This window comes from Centroberyx gerrardi, chromosome 7, assembly GCF_048128805.1.
Source record: "Centroberyx gerrardi isolate f3 chromosome 7, fCenGer3.hap1.cur.20231027, whole genome shotgun sequence".
Classification (NCBI taxonomy): domain Eukaryota; kingdom Metazoa; phylum Chordata; class Actinopteri; order Beryciformes; family Berycidae; genus Centroberyx; species Centroberyx gerrardi.
Genome location: NC_136003.1, coordinates 24,835,111 through 24,854,876, shown reverse-complemented (window position 1 = coordinate 24,854,876; position 19,766 = coordinate 24,835,111). Strand labels below are relative to the sequence as shown.

At 42.9% G+C, this 19,766-nt stretch overlaps 1 protein-coding gene across 1 annotated transcript in view; it reads right to left on the bottom strand.

Moving 5' to 3' along the window:
* Positions 1 to 630: 630 nt before the first annotated feature.
* mrc2 (mannose receptor, C-type 2) overlaps positions 631 to 19,766 on the bottom strand; it is a 32,307-nt gene continuing 13,171 nt past the window's right edge. Inside the window, exons 10-29 of the mRNA XM_078284431.1 lie at positions 16,217 to 16,332; positions 15,971 to 16,119; positions 13,682 to 13,899; positions 11,608 to 11,750; positions 10,828 to 10,924; positions 10,517 to 10,646; positions 10,266 to 10,298; positions 9,940 to 10,106; positions 9,203 to 9,371; positions 8,936 to 9,078; positions 8,545 to 8,659; positions 7,652 to 7,818; positions 6,928 to 7,036; positions 6,152 to 6,390; positions 5,878 to 6,040; positions 5,220 to 5,369; positions 4,825 to 4,938; positions 4,084 to 4,263; positions 3,523 to 3,546; positions 631 to 3,401 (exon numbers count right to left, since the gene is read on the bottom strand). Coding sequence (XP_078140557.1) covers positions 3,181 to 3,401; positions 3,523 to 3,546; positions 4,084 to 4,263; positions 4,825 to 4,938; positions 5,220 to 5,369; positions 5,878 to 6,040; positions 6,152 to 6,390; positions 6,928 to 7,036; positions 7,652 to 7,818; positions 8,545 to 8,659; positions 8,936 to 9,078; positions 9,203 to 9,371; positions 9,940 to 10,106; positions 10,266 to 10,298; positions 10,517 to 10,646; positions 10,828 to 10,924; positions 11,608 to 11,750; positions 13,682 to 13,899; positions 15,971 to 16,119; positions 16,217 to 16,332 — 2,847 coding nt within the window. The 3' untranslated portion in view covers positions 631 to 3,180. The remainder of the gene's footprint in view (positions 3,402 to 3,522; positions 3,547 to 4,083; positions 4,264 to 4,824; positions 4,939 to 5,219; positions 5,370 to 5,877; positions 6,041 to 6,151; positions 6,391 to 6,927; positions 7,037 to 7,651; positions 7,819 to 8,544; positions 8,660 to 8,935; positions 9,079 to 9,202; positions 9,372 to 9,939; positions 10,107 to 10,265; positions 10,299 to 10,516; positions 10,647 to 10,827; positions 10,925 to 11,607; positions 11,751 to 13,681; positions 13,900 to 15,970; positions 16,120 to 16,216; positions 16,333 to 19,766) is intronic.

The following is a 19,766-nucleotide window of genomic DNA, read 5'->3' as shown; positions in this document are numbered from 1 at the left end:
CAATGGACAAGTCAGTCAGAAGACAGAAGAGGAAATGAGGTGAGGCATCAGACTGGGGGAAACGTCCAATACAGCAGACGAGGTGCGCCCTCTTGTGGAAGATCTTCAACATCACAATTCACATTTATAGTGTCAATGAGTTCATTTCCCAGTTCACCGTTCTGTATAATTCAAAACAAAGAAACTTAAAGAGCAACTAAACAACCAAACTCAAATCTGTGTAAAGCCTGACATCTAATGGTAAAAAGCATGCTACTGAAACTTCCATCTGCTATTGGCTTCATGTTTGCTGCCAGGTGATGTCATCTTCTAGACTACAACAGGTGGTGACATCACCTGGCACCAAAGACCTGCCAGGTGATGTCATCTTCTAGACTACAACAGGTGGTGACATCACCTGGCACCAAAGACCAGCCAATAGCAGATGGCAATTTCAGTAGCATGTTTTTTCAGATGTCAGGCTTTACACAGATTTGGGTTTGGTGTTTAGTTGCTCTTTAACACAAAGTCAAAATCATATAGTATGTTTACTGTTTTTCCTCAGTTTGTGACAGTTAATATCCTCACAGAAGAGTTGGGTCAATATTGAGGTCGAGGAACAAACCCATAAATAACTGTGACAGCAGAGGCTTCGTGAACATAGACTTTATTCATTTCATATAAAAACGACACAAAATACTTTCAAAAGGTTGAACAGGTGCTTCAGTTAATCTTCACAGGGACAAGAGCCGCCCCCCCCCACGTCACACACATGATGTCCCGGGGAAAACACCAGGGCCATCGCACCTTTACATCCATATTACCGGCTCACATTCAGCTCACACCTACTGTGTACGGTGGGAGGCTGCTATAGCAAACCACCAGCAGAGGACAGGGTGAGCCTAGGAAGAGCCACCGCTCCCTTACACTCCTCCCTCCCTACCTCCTTCTCTCTCTCTCTCTCTTCCTACACCCCCCCCTCCATTCTTCGTACGTCCCTGACTCCTCCTCACTCTCTTTTTTCCCTTTTCTCCTTCTACTTTTTCTCTTCTTTTTTTTTCAATTTCTTCCTAACCCCTCATGGCCCTGAGCCCTCCTCCTCTCTGATTGGTTCCAGACGTGCCACTGAGCTCTTCTTGCCGACTCAACATTCCACAGCTGGAGACTGCACACACACACACACACACACACACACACACACACACACACCATACACCACACCACACACACACACACACACACACACCACACACGTACTCGTACTCCTCCTTCCTCCCCCCTCTATCTTAGTCCAACTCACAGAGCGAAAAAAAAAAAAAAAAAAAGGGGGGGCTGTTTTTTTTTTTCACAGCAGCTCAGTGAAACACCAAAAGCCTCAGACTGAATCAGCTCCAAAGCATTCCTCCGAGCAGGAATACAGAAATCCACTCACAGGCAGGAACTGAAGGACAAGGAATGTGTGAGGGGGAAGAAAATCAACTTTTCTCCTTCTCCTTTCTCTCTGGTCACTACGCTTCCCCTTCTCCCCTTTCCCCGACAAAATGCGAAATCTTAAAATGACGTAGAAAAAGAATGTAAAGGAGGTTTTCTCGTAAGACGGGGTGAATTCGCTTTTTCAAACATTCTTTGGATCTCATATATACAACTGCGTCATTCACATGAGGGATGTTTTCCTTTGCGGGGCAATGAGAGGTTCAACTGTTGGCAAATATCCCACATAACAAGGAGAATTTCCAAATGTCTTTACCAGTCGCACTGCAGACCAAAACACATAATGAAACCTGCATTACAAAGAAAAAGAAAGAAAGAAATACCTTAGTAATAATGCATACAGACAAGTGAATGCCTGTCCATAAAAATGATGAACCAGACTAATATCGAATTACAGATGCTTTTCATGATGCATACAAACAGGCGAATGACTGCGCTTAAAAAAAATGCTGAATCAGCTCCAGACGGTGGCAGAGACAGCCAAAACAAACAAACTTAGGAATCATGGAAGCGATTATTGTACCTTATTGATAAAGCCTAAAAACAAGTGAATGATTGTGAATGAAAATAAGGTTTGAATCAGCTCAAGATAATAGCAGAAAGTGCTGAAACGTACACAGAGCCGTGGAAGCTGAAAGTCTGATCATTTGGTGACAATTCTCCAGTCCTGCTGTATCAAAAAAAAAGACAAAGGTCTATTTAAGAACAGCTTTCAATCCCAAGTCCTACTTATGTGCGCAATGCTAGTGTGCTGCCACTACTTTGCCATTGTAGTCCCGGGACGTTTTGAGGTCACCACTGCAAATGGTCCCTGTCGCCTTCCACGCATTCACATTTGGACTTCTTCCTCTTCTGCTTGTCAGCCAGCTGGTGCTGACGTGTCGGATCAGAGAGGAGAGAGGCAGACTCACAAAAACTACACATGCATCATCATTAACAGTCCTCTACAGCTGCACGGATACTGAAAAAAACCCCACAAACAAATCAACATCAATAGAAATGAAATCAACACAATGAACCGACAAACGCACCTCAAGTTCTGGTAAATACTGTCATGGCAAAAAAAAAAAAAAGACAGAGAATTATTTGGTCCTGAAGGAGATTGTGTGGATATTTAGATAACAGAGATGGATGCTTGGTTAGAATGGTTACTTAGTTAAGAGTAGTTCTGATTGTCTTTTTTTGGATATCTGTGCCTACTTTATAGACCTGGCGATCAAAAGGGAACAAGAGAGGAAACATACATCGAACAAAAATTCACTTTGGCACCACGGCAGACAGCTAGGAGTCATCCATTTCATAACATTGATTTTATGTCGTGCTATCAAACTTTTCCAGCTGCAACCAACAAAACCTCCCATACGATCCATGAATGGTTTTCATAAACCCCTTTTTTGGGGGGAAAGGCTGTCTAAACGGATGGATCTGATTTGTCTTGACAGAATGCTGTTGAGTCTTGGTGAGAGCGGGATCGAGAGGGCGGGGCGTCATTTATTTAAAAATTACATCGACATCTGCTGCGCTCTACACAGCCCTTCAGCGTTTTTTTTTTTTTAAATCTTGTTTGTTTTTTTTGTTTGTTTTTATAAAAAGGGACAACGAAAAATTTAAATGCCACAATGTCAGAGTCAGAATCTGAGTCAGCACATTGACACCGGCCTCTCCCGGGCGCGGGCCGGTCCCGGGTCAGTCCGTCTGGCGTGGCTCCTGCTACTCCGGCTGCTCATTCAGCTCCATGTCCGACACCAGGATGTTCTTCTCGGCCTGCTCGGCGGGGGTGGAGTTGGTGCGGCTGTAGCGGGCCCCTTCGTAGGAGCCCCGGGCCCCGATGCCCCGCCGGCGGTACAGGTAGATCACCCCGACGATCAGCGCCACCAGGACCAGGCCCGTCACCATGACAACGATCAGAGTGGGGAGGTGGTCTCCAGCCACTGGGTGGAGACAGGAAGAGGGCGTCAGGACTCGAATAGCTAATCCCCCTTTCATGGATTCATGTTATAACACACAGATATGCAAGATACATGAACAACTGAACAGAATAGTCACACTTACAGGTTACAGCTGAGGCGTTGGCACCTGCAAATAGAAGAAGAGACAGATGTTTAAAATGGACTCCTGTAGTATTTGAGAGTAAGTTCTAAATGCACTAATGTATGCATAAGTAATGAGAGCATCAGTGTGTGTGTGTGTGTGTATGACTCTTTGGATTTGAGTCCAGTCTCCAGAACACTTTTCTTGTTCCTTGTCTTGGTCTCGGCCACTATGGGATGCTGACTCGACTTTTTCCTGCCTGCCTAAAAATTTTCCAAGATCATTTTCTCCACCTGGTCAGCCTTCGCTTATTTTCTCCCCAGCACTACGAACAATTTAAGGGATTATATACACCTGTGTATAGTATGCATTGATTAGTCAAAATCCTACGCATTGATTAGTTGGATGTTGAAGGATCTAAGTACAGAGTTTCTGCAGATAGATCTACATCTCTGTCGATCCTTAAGAAACTCCTTAAGCATTATTTTTACATTTGGAAAGAATTGTACACTGTTTATTGCCTATTTTGGTCTTGAGTAGGACTGGACTTGCTCTTGTCTTGGTCTCACTGTGTCTGCTTACTGCGAGGCTGTTTGCAGATGACTCCGTGTGTGCGGTTTTTGCAGGAGCCGGGCTTCCACAGGCCAGTGTTGCTCTGGATCCAGAAGCAGGAGTTGGCAGACAGCATGCTGAGGACGGTGCCCTGCCCCTCCCAGTTGGTGTACGACACCTCCGTATCCTCACTCCACATTAGACTGCCACCTGCAGCACAGGAACACATGCACACCGGCTCAGTGGGGCTTAAAACTCACTCAGGCACAACGGGTTTCCTTAGTTTCATCCTGAGTGGATCTGATATAACACATCATGTTCTAGCTGAAATTTCTCTGTTTATTCACAGGATGTTTCAGGATATTTCAGTCAAATTATCTTATTGCACTTGCAGATAATTTTGCTGGTAAATAAATAAATAGAAACTTTTTTTTCAGAATAATGCAACTTGTTTCAAGACATTTCCAAGAGAAACAAGATAAACTGTCTTAAACAACTTGAAGTCAAATTTATTAAAATTAGCAAAGTTATCTGCCAGCGGAGTAAGATAATTTGACTATAAATATTCTGAAGTTGATAAGCCTGGATAAGAAATGCTGAAAGTTGATAAGTCTGGACACACAATAAAATTACCTGCCAAGCTTGTCATTGCTGGCAGGGTAAACATATCAGATTGATTCTCATGAAATAGCCTTCACAGTTTTAATGGCTGTTCATTTTCCTCCATAGAGAGCGGTGGATGGGACTTGTAGGTGAAATGTTTTGCCGTACCTTTCATGGTGATGCCCAGCCAAGCTCCATGTGCCTGTTCTGCGTAGCTCTGGATGTGTTCCCATACAAATCCATTCTCCGTCTCATCCAAGACAGAGAGAAGTTCAGCTCCCACTAGAAGAGAGAAAGAGCATAAGATGGAGAGAAACCGAGACAGAGCGAAATTGATCATATACATCATACATTAAGTTTTAATAATGGTGCAGTGCATTTCAAAGCAAGCTCAATGAAACATGTCTAAATTTAGACATATCGACATATTTTGTCAATGACGTCTATAGTGGAGCAGGTCGGAAGTGATGCACTTTTCAATTCAGTGTCATGAGCTGCAGAGAGCAGAGTTTGACTAGTGGATGTATGACAAGGAGGAGTTTCTGACCGTCTTCCATCCTTACCTTTCTTGCAGGTTGTGTGTGCCTCCTGCTGCAGCTTAAGACTTTGCAGGTTGAAGGCGTAGCAGTGGTTTCTGAAAGGCACCCACGCCCACTGGCCCAGAGAGTGGGGGCACTGGCCGGGGTAGATCCACTGGTGAACCACCGGCTCGTCTGGCAGGGGAGGAGGGGAGCAGGGGCAGGGATTAAGACATCTGAATCTACTTTAATGTTTAAGTTAATGCACATATCCACAGTCGCACTTTCTATACATATGCTGTCTCTGTATCTGTAATAGGAATATATTGGTATGGTGTTTAGTTTTTACAATGCACATCTACACGCCACAACACTTTCTATACCAATGCATGCCTCATATAGACTTGTTACATACAATATTTGTATATTTTATAACACCTTTTCTTTATAAAACTGTGTTCATACACACTTCATAATCCATTTCTTTCCCATACTTTCCACTTGTCCGCAACACATGTTTATATGACCCCACAACTGTTTATATTCTGTAGTTTATATTCTATTATTTCATTATTTCTACTATTTTTATTGCTTATTTTTACGTTGTACTTGCTTATGTTGTATTTCCTTTTCTCACAGGGATCAATAGTCAAAAGTTTAATCTTGTCTTATCTTACATACACACACATACACACACACATACCACTAATTTGACAGATGGCAGCGTCCAGCTTAGCATCACAGGGAGTCATAGTCCACTGCCCAGTAGTGGTCATGTGGCCACATCCAGCCATCTGATTGGGCTCTCCATCTTTCCAGTTAGAATACGTCACTTCTTCTTCGCCCAGCCAGGTGAAGCTCTGCCCCTGAAGACCGCACACAGAAATGGAGTCATGGAAATTAAGCTTACACTTCACTGCCAATTATCCTACACTCTATTTTTTGTGACTCCATTGATGAAATAGACGTGAGCTCACCCCGTAGTTGTAGAGAGCGATCCAGGCCGGCCGGCGCAGGCTGTTGATCAGCAGGGTGAGGTAGGCCTGCTGGTAGGGATCCTTCACCGTGGCCAGGGTCCCGTTCAGAGACTCACACATGTGCAGAGCTCCTGTCCAGTCCAGACGCTTCTCCACCAGCCGGTACGTCACTCTACCCAACTCCACAGGCTTCGAGAGGGAGGAGGGGATGAGGGCGGGGGCCGGGGGGAGACCGGGGTCTGAAGAAACAGCCGATCCAGACACAGAAAGATGAGTCAGTCCTGTCTAACTTACCACATTTGTACATGCTCTACTGTTTTAGGGTAGATATTTGATTTTGATTTATTTGATCATTTTAAAAACAAGTTACACATATACAATACAATGTAATATACCTAGTTAAAAAACAATCGAGGATAAAAACACAAGAAAGTCCAAGACTTATTTCCATTGTGGTTCTCTAGTCTAAGAAGGCTATGGGCATGAGCGGCAGTTGAAGCACAATGTCTGTGAGTCAATATAACAATAAAAACAGCAACAGACCAGTAATATACAAATACTATCATATACAATATAAACAATTCATAAATTCTACATAAAACCCAAATTATCACCAATGATCAAATACAATAAGATGCCACTAAAATGGCTTTCAGTGAGGAGTCTTATCCATCGGCCCTTTTTTCATCCTTTTAAAATTGTGCCTTTCCCAGTCAGACTTTCACACGCTCTGTTGATACTAGCTCCTGGTTTAGTGATATGGCTGAATGCTGCACCTTGTTTCCTCTGACAGACGAAGCCGTGCTTCTCCATCTCACAGGCCCGGGACGCCCACATGCCGGTGTTCTTCTCTGGGTTCCCATGAATCAGCACCACACAGTTTCCCTGCGAGGTGACAGTGATTTCATCAGAAGAGCGAAATGAAACAGGACGATACAAACTGGACACAAAGACTGGTGAAGGTAAAAACATGCAGGGTGCGATTTGCCGGGGATGAGGGGGGGGGTTTCTGCTTTTGACTTCCCTACCTCTGATCATTAAATTTAATCACAGGTGGGGACATGCCCCCCCCCCCCCCCCCGTCCCATTGTGAAAATGAAAGTGAAACAATTCCACAATTTGCTCCAAACTCTGTTAATAAACAAATTGCTTTAGTAACAGGATTTGTGAACAGTAACTTGATAATAGCTCTTCTTCCACCATACAAACTTTAACGGTAGGTTACGTTATCACCTTGTGGTATTTAAGTGACATTTGTGATATTAGGTAATTTAACCGATAACTGTGTCGCTGTGCTTCAATGCATTGAATTGAACACACGCACCGTTGGCCTGTACAGGATCTGTGCTCGTTCTTTTTCATACCTACTTGTGTAAGATATGACACGGTAAAAATGCATTCCAAAAATATCCCCCCCCATCTGTTTTCTTTACAAATCGCACCCTGGAAACATGTCCTGAGCACTGAGCAGTGGCAGAGACAGGAAGGAGCTGTGAGTACCGGGTTCTTGTTGTGGAGCGGCCCGCTGTTGTCCAGCGGCTCTCCAGGAGCCCAGTTGGTGTAGCTGAGCAGGCCGCGCTGGGCCCACTGGAAATGACCTTTAGAGTCTGAGGTCAGACCCACCCAAAGGTCAACGCTGACGTTGTACAGCAGGGTGGTGACGAAGGCTGCGGGGAGCAACATCAATCATGTTATTACTGTTTGGCTGTGTGTGTGTGTATCTGTGTTGGTGTATAGGTGCAGAGAGACACTTAGGGCCAGTGATGTAGTGGTAAATATTATATAACATTATAGTGGTAAATATTAACATGTGTGAATGTATGCATTTCTATGTTTTGAAGCATGGATGTATGGATGGATGTCATGTTTTATTATTTTAGTTATTTAGTGCTATGCCTTCTGTTTGGGAGTGTGCAATATGTTGTGTTGTTGATTTGTATTCTGTTGTTGTGTAGAGAACCAGCAGCACTGTGAGTTCAAGGCTAATTTCCCCACAGGGACAATAAAGTATATCGTATCGTATCGTATCGTATCGTATTGCATCATATCGTATTGTAAATATAAAGATGAATCTATAGCCTCTAGTTTGTGATCATCATAAGGCAAACATCCACCATTATAAACTAAAACCCATAAGCATTTATTTATGCTTTATTTCCCCTCAAAAGACCCAATTCTCATATAACTTACATCAGTTTGACACTACTCACTATGATGAATAATACACATTTTCTTCATATAAGATTCATATCAGCCTAAAAAGGTGGATAAACTCTATTCCGCAAATAAAGAATTGGCTTAACTTTTTTTTACATTTAAGTTCACCCTCCACTACCTCCACAGCTCTGACTTCATGGAGGCTGTATTCTACTGTATTATTCTACTGTAATTACCTTGCTCCAGATGATTGGGCACCATTGCCAGGACGCCTCCCTTCGTCTCACATATGAGCTTGGCTGCGGACCACGTGGCGCGGTTTGACTCCTCCTGGCCAAACACTCTGAAACACTACAGAGGCAGAAGGTAGAAATGTCACCTTCACACGTGTATAGATGAATTAAAGACTGCTCAGTTTAGTAGGTCAGGTTAGGACAGGAGTAGGTGCATGACTTGCTCAAACTATCATGTACTTTTCACATAGAATATACTTGTTAAATATGTAATAAACATAAGCAGCATAAATATGGAGACACTGAAGTAGAGGAGGAGCTGAATGGGGATGAGAGGGAGTGCTGTGCTATGGTGAGACAAGATGCTGGTGTTTTGTAGCCTACAGACATCTACCTTATGTTGGTAGGAGGACCAGCCGTCGGGACATCCTGATGGGGGGAGGGGGGAGGACGGCGTTGGGGGAATGGTGCCGGTGACGTTCACTCTCTTGCAGATGTGAGGCAGGTCCGAGTGGCACTTCTGATCCGCCCACTCCGCTGTTTAGGAGTGAAACATACAGACGTGTGTGTGTGTGTGTGTGTGTGTGTGTGTGTGTGTGTGTGTATAACGTGATTTTGTCTTCCGAGTTTTCAGCCACCAAGGCCGACAGTCTCTTCTTACCTTTGCTGGCAGACATGTGGACACATTTGCGGTCCCGGCTGAGCGGGTGCGGCCTGCCCAGCGCCCAGGACACGTAGTTGAGCACCGAGTGGTCTGACCAGCGGAAGCGCCCGTCTTTTTCGTAGGTGTGAAGCCCTACCCACCAGTTATCGCCCTCCACCTTGTTCATCTGCAGGTGAGAGAGAGAAACTATGAACAGGCTCGTCTAGGCCACAGCCACAGATACAGGCAGCTGTTTGGAGAAACTTCTTTGCATCTCAGCTTATAATGTTAGGGAAGACTTTTAAACTCAGAAGGCTTGTCAACAGAAAAGGAATACTGCAGTTGAGGATTGGATGGGTGTAGAGTTACACATTAGAGTAGCATGTGCGGGAAATGGGGTGTTTTACAGATTATGAAAGATGGTAGGATGGTTAGCTGCAATGCAAGCTTTTATAAAATTACCACTGTAATAGGAAATCTTTTTTTTTTTTTAATCAATAACAAGTAAATGTTATTTTTCTGCCCAGTAATATAGTCCTTGAACAGTAGCTGCACAACATTGTTGCTATGCAACACAAAAGTACCATAATGAGTGGTGATTTTCAGTGAGTGCATTAATATTTAAATTATCTGTTATGAGGCAGCTTTGAACGCGACTCAGACAATCAGAACTGAGGATTTATAACAGCATGCGTTGCTCTGAAAGATACTCTCACTACAAACGAGGCTGAACTAGTTCTGAAGGGGTGCAGTGCCTTGCGTAAAGTGTTGGCCAGGAAGGCCTCCTCCTCAGCAGAGTGGACCGAGGCCAGCGAGGCATCGAACCAGGAGCAGATCCTCTGGGCCTGGTCCCAAGTGGTGCGGTGGTCGAAGAACTTATACTCAGCCTCCTGGAAGCCCACCCACTCTGGAGAAGCGGCGCCTGACAGGTGAGAGGAGAGAGAGGAGAGAAGGAGAGTGATGAGGAATAGTGGGAGGGTTTTGAAATGAATCCTCAGGAGAGAATGAAAGCACGCGGAGTGGTTGTGTTGAACAGTAGTGGTTATGTTCACAATAAGAAAGGTTTGGTTGGCAGACTGACCTTCGGTGGCCTCTGGTTCCACGTCAGCGCTACCTGAAAACACAAACACCAGGGAAAGGGAAAGGTTTCATGATATACATAATGCAAGAGGTTCAAAACACCCCACAGCATATATTCATTATTCAAAATTATAGCCAATACCAGTACAGCTAGTGCAGCGAGAGGTTGCCCCGTTTGTGAAGGTGTGTCATATACAGTATTATCCTCTCTCTGAATGTGCATGTAGGTGCTGTTACACAGTGCTGTCTCACCTCTGGGGATCTTGCAGATCCAGTCTAGCTCAGAGTCACAGTGCATGGCCAGCCAGGTCATAGTGCCCAGATCTGCTGCAGCACACTGCCGGATGTTGTAGTAGTAGCGGCCAAAGTTCTGGTACGTGTACTGAGACACAGAGAGAGCGAGAGTAAAATAACGTTGTGTTAGACTCAGCAAAAACACTGCTGTGTTTAAGTGATAGATCATTTCGTAAGTACAAGCATTTTTTGAATTAGTGTCTGTAACGTTTGAGTTTGTTTACAGGTAGGTTGTAACTCTACGACCAGACATTATTATCGTGACTCACAGCCAGTCCATCGCTCCACTTCCAGCTGCCATTGTCCATGGGGTTCCTGCGGTTCAGACCAATCCAAAACCAGTGCTGCTCATGGTCCTCCGACTCCCTGCGGGCCACATCATCATCATCATCATCATCATCTCATCATCATCACATTTACATTTTAGGCTTATAGCTGAGTGACTTAGAATGAACGGTTTCAGAAAGCCAAATTTAAGATTTTTTAAGACATTTTAATGCGACCTGGAATTGGATTTAAGACCAAATTAACACTATTTCCAAGTGCACATTCTTCTGAAATGAGCAATATTAAAAAAACAACTCCAGGGAATGGAATGGTTAGGGACCTGATGTCCAACATGTTTGGTGTATTGTATTAACCCTGTCCTGCATTAACCTAGGAGTGGACATGCATGTGGGTTAAACTGAATGAGATCAACTGGAGGTGAAAGTAATATAACAAACCATATGAAAACTGACACTATTGCTGGTCCCATTCACATCTTCATCATTGCACTCAATTATTATAATTATTTTGTTTGCCTCACGTTCCAACTCTGCCTTGACTACATATCACCAAATGTAAAGAACCACTATCTAATTCTATAGTTGCATTAAAATGAAACTTCAACCCAAACCTGCATTACATGGAAAAAATAACACATTTTAAGGCCTTAAATTTAGAGTAATTTAACCCGCAGACCCGTGGATACTCTACTCTGAATGAGTGCAACAGTAGAATAAAGTTCATCATCATCATAGATCCACGGGTCAAAGGTGCACACCCACCCAAAGGCCTCGTGGAGGACCTGCAGGATGAAGTACTCCTCCTCCGGGCCGCCGATGCTCAGCAGGTTGGCTCCATGTTTTTGGCAGAACAGGTGAGCCTGCAGCCAGCTCAGCTTCTGCTCCAGCTGGGGCGAGTGATACACCTGCACACAGGTAATACAGATGTAACAACAGTCCAGTAACAATGTAACACAAATAATATATAGAACAAGAACAACTACTATTACCACGACTAGTAGTAGTACTATTACTACCACTCTTATTACTACTACTACTACTAATACTAATACTATTACTAATGCTACTACTCCTTCTAATAATAATAATATCAGCATGGAAAGTGCAAAAATCATATTAACGAAGCCATCAGCTATAATAAGGGGAAATTATGTACTGCTGGTTCCAGGCTTGCTCAGCAGAGGAGAAAAAGCACGAGACAGCCTAACAGTAATGTAATCCTAACAATACAAATTTGCATAAAAATAATAGCACTATAGACTTGAAAGTCCACTCATCTGTTCGGCGAACGCTAAGTACATCATCAAACTGGAGTTAAAAGGACAACTGAAACTGCTGGTGCATCAAGGCCCACTCAGCAGTATTCTGAAACCATGTTAGACTTCATCAAACAAATCAGCAGTGCTTGGATAGCATAATAAGAGCAGTACCATGTTATTAGGGTAAATGCAAGTTTATAAAAATGAGTTTTGGGATGTGCCTAAAAACGCAGATTCAGATTTAGCTAATCATGTTTCCTCCACTGAGGTATTCTAAAGTTTATTGGAAAATACCTGATCTCTTTTGGTTTTGATGTAGGCCTTAGAAATGAAAATGCATGCAAGTTGTGGAATATTATGCTAGAATTGTTTCAGGGTTTCATAAACGGTTGACTTGAGAGTTACATAGAAACAATATGTAAAACAGCAGTACCAACGCTGAGGCCACGTACACCATGAATCACTACCGCTGAGCTGAAATCAGTGTTAATTTCATCACAAAATTAATGACGAATGCTGACAAACGTTTTATAAATTTATTACAAATCAGTATGACGAATAGAAATTCTGTACCGTGACACAATTATAGCCAATACCAGTACAGCTAGTGCAGCGGGAGACACCGTTATAAATATTTACATTTCATTCCGTTAATGATGAAAATAAGATGAAACGAAAAAAACGCTGCGATTATCATGGCAATGTTGAAAATAGAGTGAACGCAGTTTATATTATGAATTCTATCAACACTAATGCAGCGGTGCGAATGTTCCTACAGCAGCCGTATATTCATCGACTCTAATATTACGATCTGTGGGCAAGATATTTTCAAAGGACAGTTTTCATCATTTCCTTCCCACTAGAAGAAGTTCAACTCCAGCAAAGATAAATATGCTTTTGAAATGTACTTTTGTTGCTGCTTGTAAAAAATGATCATATCTACATCTGCAAGGTCATATAATACAAAATCATGCGAGTGCAAAGATGCCACTGATTAGGATGTAAACAAAAACTGTGTCCTATTTGAAATAAAGTGCAAGGAACGTTCACTGTGTTTCTAATGTGTTTCTCTGACAGCTGCCTGACAGAAACTAAAGTCTGGACGTAAACACGACCCAAATACTCCTGTCTGGGTTCATCACAGGGAGAAGTGCAAGGAATGTGGACTTTCTTTTGGATGTCATGGTCATCACTAATACATTTTCACTCAGACATCTGTCTGCCAGACAAAAAGTAAGATGATAAAAAATTTAAAGGATGAAAAAATACAATTCCTTTCTTTTCCTTTATAGCCAAAAATAGTTGGTAGTTGCAGTAGTTCACTACATCTCAAAATGACAAAAACACTCTAAATATGAACTGAACTACAACCAAACTACTGCAAAATGTAGATAAACTAGTAGTCTAATTACATGTAGTGAAAGTACTCCACAACACTGGTTATTATTTTTGATGAGTAGAATCCTATGCCGTTTTAGTCCTTGAGTAACTGACTAAATTGAATTGATATGACGACTACAATCTGACACTTTCAGCACTGGACTAGGACTGAGACTGGCTGTAACGTGGTGCAGCACCTTGTAACAGTAGCGCAGGTTGCTGTTGCTCTTCCAGCCGCTGGGACAGGAGCCGGTGAGGCTGGGGGTGGGCTGGGGCGCGGGGGGCTCGGGGCTCAGAGACGCGTCCTGGTTCTGACGGCAGATGAATTTGGCCCGCGATGACGCACACTCCCTCACCTCCCACAGACCTGTTGCGTGGCCCGTCGCCATGGAAACGCAGCCGCCATGGATGTTGACTGAAATAGATACAGGGTGAAATGCAGGTGAGAGGAGGGAGGCGGCACTGATGAAACCGGCGGAAATGGAGGAGTGACGCGTAGACGGAATCTGTAGAAAAACCCCCACAGCCAATTTGATAAGCCATTCGCTATTATGACAATCAATAGATTATAAAATGTGCTATTTGTAGCATTTTTGTTTCTCAAGATTCCTGTAATCCCTGTTGCTGCTTATCCTCCTTCCTCTCTGGCGTCGCTCTGTTTGTTTTGACGAGCAAGAAGAAGGATAAGAGACGATATCTGCACTTGATAACAGCCAATATGCATTAAGACAAGGTAAGCTGTGTAGCTGAAAACCACGCAGTTAGACTAGTGGGACTGGAATAAAATTGTGTATTATTTGCAAAGTAAAAACAATTCCTGTGTTGTGTCGTAAAGCAATTTCCCTTTGTGCCATAAAGCAATACTGCAGATTTCCTGCAAAATCCCATTTTACACTGCATTTTACACAATATAAAACACAATGTAGAGACTGGTAGAGGCTGCCAGTCTTCTTGATGATGGACATGATGAGTGTACAGCAATGATACTAATGTCTCAAAATGAATGTGGTGATGATTTATTGATGTATTTATTTATATATGTCTTTATTTATTGTTAAAATGCTGCACATATAATTTCTTTTCTGAGTATTTGTTTTCTACCTATCACTGAGCAAGCCTACTGCAACAACAACTACAGACTACAGCTACACTTTGTGCAGAGAGCAGACAGTTCATAGGGATCTTCAGGTCTATCAGTGCAGCCAGAGGACTCGCCCAAGTCCAGACTAGTCCTCCGCTACATTTCCAGGTCTGGTTTGAACATTATGGATATCTTGTATCCAGAAAATCCATGATAGCCCTGAATTTACAAGGAGCATTCTCCCCCTTTGCTGCCTCATCCCTGCGCTGCTGCAAAATCTATTTGTTAGAAGAGAAAATCCAATGGTTTACAATTTCCTCAATAAATTGGTCCATTTTTGATACAAGAAATCAACATCAGCACATACCTCGCTGGCTGATTTTAACCACTGCGGATGGTTGTCTTAGATAAGCATATTCTCAGCTAATCAAGGCTGTTTTAGGGCCAAATCTAGATATCAGGATGCAGTTTTGATTGGGTATTTTGGCTGCAAATCTGAAAACACCTGGGACTGATCCAGACTGGGAGTTTAGAACTTTCCTCCCGTTGAATCATAGTTGGATCAAATCGAGGGTTTGCAGACATGGCTCTCATTCAGAACGGGCCTCGTGTTTTGGGCAATTGAAGATCTCTAGTTATAGATTACATGAAACTTTAATGATCCCCTCAGGGAAATGAAGTTGTTGCAGCAGCAGAAAGAAAGATATAGATATAAATAGAACCACATACAGAGTAGTGAAGGTAACATAATAACTAACAAGAGGATATGGCGAGAATACTATACAGGTAAATAAAGATAAAGCATCTTTGCTGACAGAGATTAGGAGTGGATGTGCAAGTGTGCATTAATTGTTCACATTATCAGGTAGACAGATGGAAGAACATAGAGTACGTATGTACAGAACTTTATCACAAAAAACTACAGATGAAGCTAATAAAGGCCCCGTTTACACCTGGCATTAAAATGCATTACCAGTATGCATACTGAAATCCGACTTCTCATGCACATCACAAATTTACGTCCTTTAAACTGACACTAAACACCTTGTCTTGACAATCCATTTTTGACTGTGTCCTAAAGTTTATTTCAAGTTACCTTGCTCCTATATGTCATTTGGAGACACATTGCATTTACCCTTTTTTTTTGTTAATGTGGCCAAATGCTTCTCTGTCCACCTCAGCAGGTGGTTTGGATGATCAGATCTTCAATCTGTCTTGGAGGCATTTACATCTGGATTTTATGCGTTTCTACTCTGTCCGATTCCAATACGTTCAGCCAGGACGCATGTTAATGCCAGATGGAAAGTGGGTCATATATACAGATGTGCAGATGTGCATTGTAAGATATTCATTGTCAGATTTGTAGCTCATGCTGTACGTTCAGAGAGGGGAAGGTAATACCGACCTGGCTGGTCTCGATTCCAGTTGGTGTAGGACACTTCGTCCTTGCTGAGCCAGTGGAACGAGCCGGGGCTTCCCTGGTCATGGAGGCCGATCCAGAAGGAGTCTCCAGAACGACCAAACACCAGGCTGCTGGCGAAAGCCTGCTCAAACCTTTAAATAACGAACGAAAGGGTCTTTCAGGGAAGCAGCGCTAACGAAACAATGTTTTAATCACTGTGTGTGTTCATGTGAGCGCTGCTGTACGCACCTGTTGGTGATGGTGACAAGCCCAGCTCCACTGTCCTCACAGGCCTTCTTGGCCTCCTCAAAGGTGAGCAGATCCTCTCCCACCCAGTAACAAGATGGACTGTGCCACTTCCAGCCCTGAGGAGAGGAGAGGAGAGGAGAGGAGGAGAGGAGAGGAGAGGAGAGGAGAGGAAAGGAGAGGAGGAGAGAGGATAGAGAAGAGGAGAGGAGGAGAGGGGACGAGAGTGTAAAATAAATCCCTTCTTTTGAGAGGGTTTTGAAATGTGATTTTTTACAGAAAGTTAAGGCATGAAAAGGATGATCAGGATATGGAAAATAACATTTGACTCACTAGGTTTTGTGTGTCTATGTGTATGCGTGTGTGTGTGTGTGTGTGTGTGTGTATGTGCGCGCATGTAAGCCTCATCCCTCTCCCTGTAACTGATCCCCCCATACTACTGCTATAAAAATGTGCTCTGGGCCGGATTAAATGAGGTTTGAAAAAAGCCAAATGAATGGTGTCTTTCAGAAAAAAAAATAAGATACGTGCAATTTATGCAGTCAAAACAGAAACCGGCCCACTTATACCAGCCGACGGTAACACAATGCAGAGTGAGGAGAACAAGTCTAGGCACACAGAAATAACTTTTCCCTGGCCTCAATCCCCGCTGCCAGCTCATGTCGTTGCGGACGTGTACAGGCGAGGAGCGCCGCCAACGTGAAAAGGTCAGGAGGGGTGAGATCTTGCGCGAATATGAAAGTGAGAGACAGTTAGTGCACGGCTTTGTGTGAATCGGCTCAACCTCAGGCTTTTTGCACAACCACGTTTGGCAGCCAGACAGAAACCTCAAAGACTTCCAGCTGCTGGGGAAGGCTGCTCTGCTGAAACTCATATCTTCTTAGCAGCCACTGTCTCCTCGTTCCCCTCCTCCCTCCCTCTGTCTCACAGTGAAAACATCATATCGGGGCAGGGAAATAATAACAGTAATAGTAGTACTTTTCCCAGTAATGAGCGATTCAATTTCAGCGATAATAAAAGTTACCGATCAAAAAGTTACCGATCTAAATATCAGATTGAAGTTGAATTATCCGAAAAATTAGATCCCACCACCATTCCCAGATTTGTTTCTGTCAGAATTAATTGTTATCGGGCAGTGAATTTTACTTGATTCAGGTAGAAGTATCCCCGCTACTTTGATTTTATCGAGCAAAAGGATAAGGACAAAAACATGGGACATCAACGCTGTTTGGTTTCCCTGATCAGTAACACAGAAGGAAATTGAGTTATTGTGATTTTTGATGGTAAGAGAGGATGTAATCACTAATTTTGGAGGTGTAATGGATACGAATATAACAACTAGTGTGACAAATTACTGCTCCCAGGGCGTAATAAGTAAAGTAATAGCATAGTAATAGCATTATTTTGAAATATGTAATGAATAATGAGACTACATCGCTTTTTTGAGTGAACCCAACACTGCATAGGGTAACTAGTTTGGATATAATGTGGTGAAATGATCCTGAATAGGGCAGCGGCCTCTTTCTCATTGTTGTTTCACATGTTGTGTGAAGTGTGCTCATCTGCTCAGGAGAAACCGCACCGCCACGCCGGCCCAAAGCGTGCGCCGTGCCAACTGACCCCTGTCATGTGACCACCCATGATGCCTCGCTCCCCAGGGAGAGATGCAAAGATACATTACACTAAACAAACGGCCCATACATACAGAGCTCTTTGTTAAATAGAACAGCTGAGACCACGTCCCTCAACTCTGGATCACTTGCATCATAAATCAAGCAAACACATGAACATTTCTAAAAGCTCTGACACACACATGCAAAAACACACACAGAAGGAAGATGCACTGCAAAAAAACAAGTCCATCTTAACAAGTCATTAGTCTCACATTCAGTCTTAAAGTCTTGTTTTTGTTTAAACAAGTGAAAAATTCTGCCAATGAGCTGAGATAATTCCACTTGTTTCCAATGCAGTTTCATTTATTCCAGGAATATTCCAGAAACAGTCCAATATCTTGATGAAAGGCAGAAAAATACGGATCACTACCAAGAAAACGACACTTGATTCAAGGAAATTCTTGATAATTTATTATTATTATTGATATTCTTGACTATCCTTGATAATAAATGGAATTGCATTGGAGACTGATGCAAAATGATCTCAAATGGAAGATTTTTTTTTAAAGAGTTTAACATTCAGTGCTAGACAAAAGACTTGTGCTCATTGATTACATGGTAGCAAAAGATTTTTTCCTCACCATTATTATCCCTTATGTGACACATTACAGAAAAACTTAAAGAGCATAAACATTCAGCCTTTGACAACGGCCACTGTATCAAGATCAGATACTGAGGTTAGCACTTTTCACTGATGGTCAGGCAAGAGCAGTAAAAACTCAGGTATGAGAGGCTTAAAGTCTAATATGGAGAAAATTATGGACTGTGAAATCACAGAGATAGATGGATCTTCCAGATGTGATTTAATTCACCATGTGGGTAAAAAGTATGGCAGTGTCCAAGTACATGCATGTACTGTATGTGTGTTTATACTTGTTAAGCAAAAAATACATACAATATGTCCACATTTGAATGCATTTAAATAGACATAATGTACTTAGTGTTTTCTTGGTTTGTAAAAGTGTGTCAGGGGAAGGCGAAGAGTGTGTGTGTGTGAGTGTGTGTGTGCGTGTGTGCGTGTGTGTCAAGGGTCAGTGTTGTCTGAAGCTGGGGTGTCTGGTGACCTTCCTAGCCTCGAGGGAGTGATTGATGCTACAGTTACAGACTGGGGGCGGACCAGCGGAGCGCTGGATGGGTGAGAGACAGAGGGGAGCGCTGGGAAAAGGGGTCAGGGGTGAGGGAACGGCTGAAATATTTAGAATAATAGTTTTGCCCCCAGCGCCACTGCTGACTGTCAGCAGCTGGAAGTGCAGCACTGGGACACTGCAGGAGATCTGAATAGAGTCTTTATGGAGTAAGAGACAGAGATATATAGAGGAAACACAAAGACACTGGGGCTGCCAGCCGTGATTCTGGGGTTCAAGCCAATATGGCCAACGTTGAAGATGTAATGCCGCCAAGGGTCGAGAACTGCGGGGTGTTAAAAGTAAAACAATTGACAGTTATAGCAATTTTGAATAGATATAAGGATATCTAACAGTACTTTATTATATGTATGGACTTCTTTATATTAGCATTAAAGGAGAAATCCACCATAAAACACTTCACTGGTCCCATTTTGTTGTTTGGTGGTGTATTTTTCTTATTCCCACAGATAACTGGCCACAAATAGACAAGGCGACATCAGGTCACGATATTTCCAGCGCAGCTACAATGGAGTTTGATCTAAATCTCTATTCTCTAATCTAAAACATTGATGGTAAAAATCGGGTTTTGGTTTTCAAATATCCATCATAGAAGACGAAGAGATAACAATTTCTCCACCAACAGTAGCCTCAATAGACCAGAATGCAACGCAGCAAGGGACGCGTTGCCATGCTTTTGCTGTAACCATGCTATTGCTATTGCTATTGCTCTTCCACCTACATGTACAGTCAACA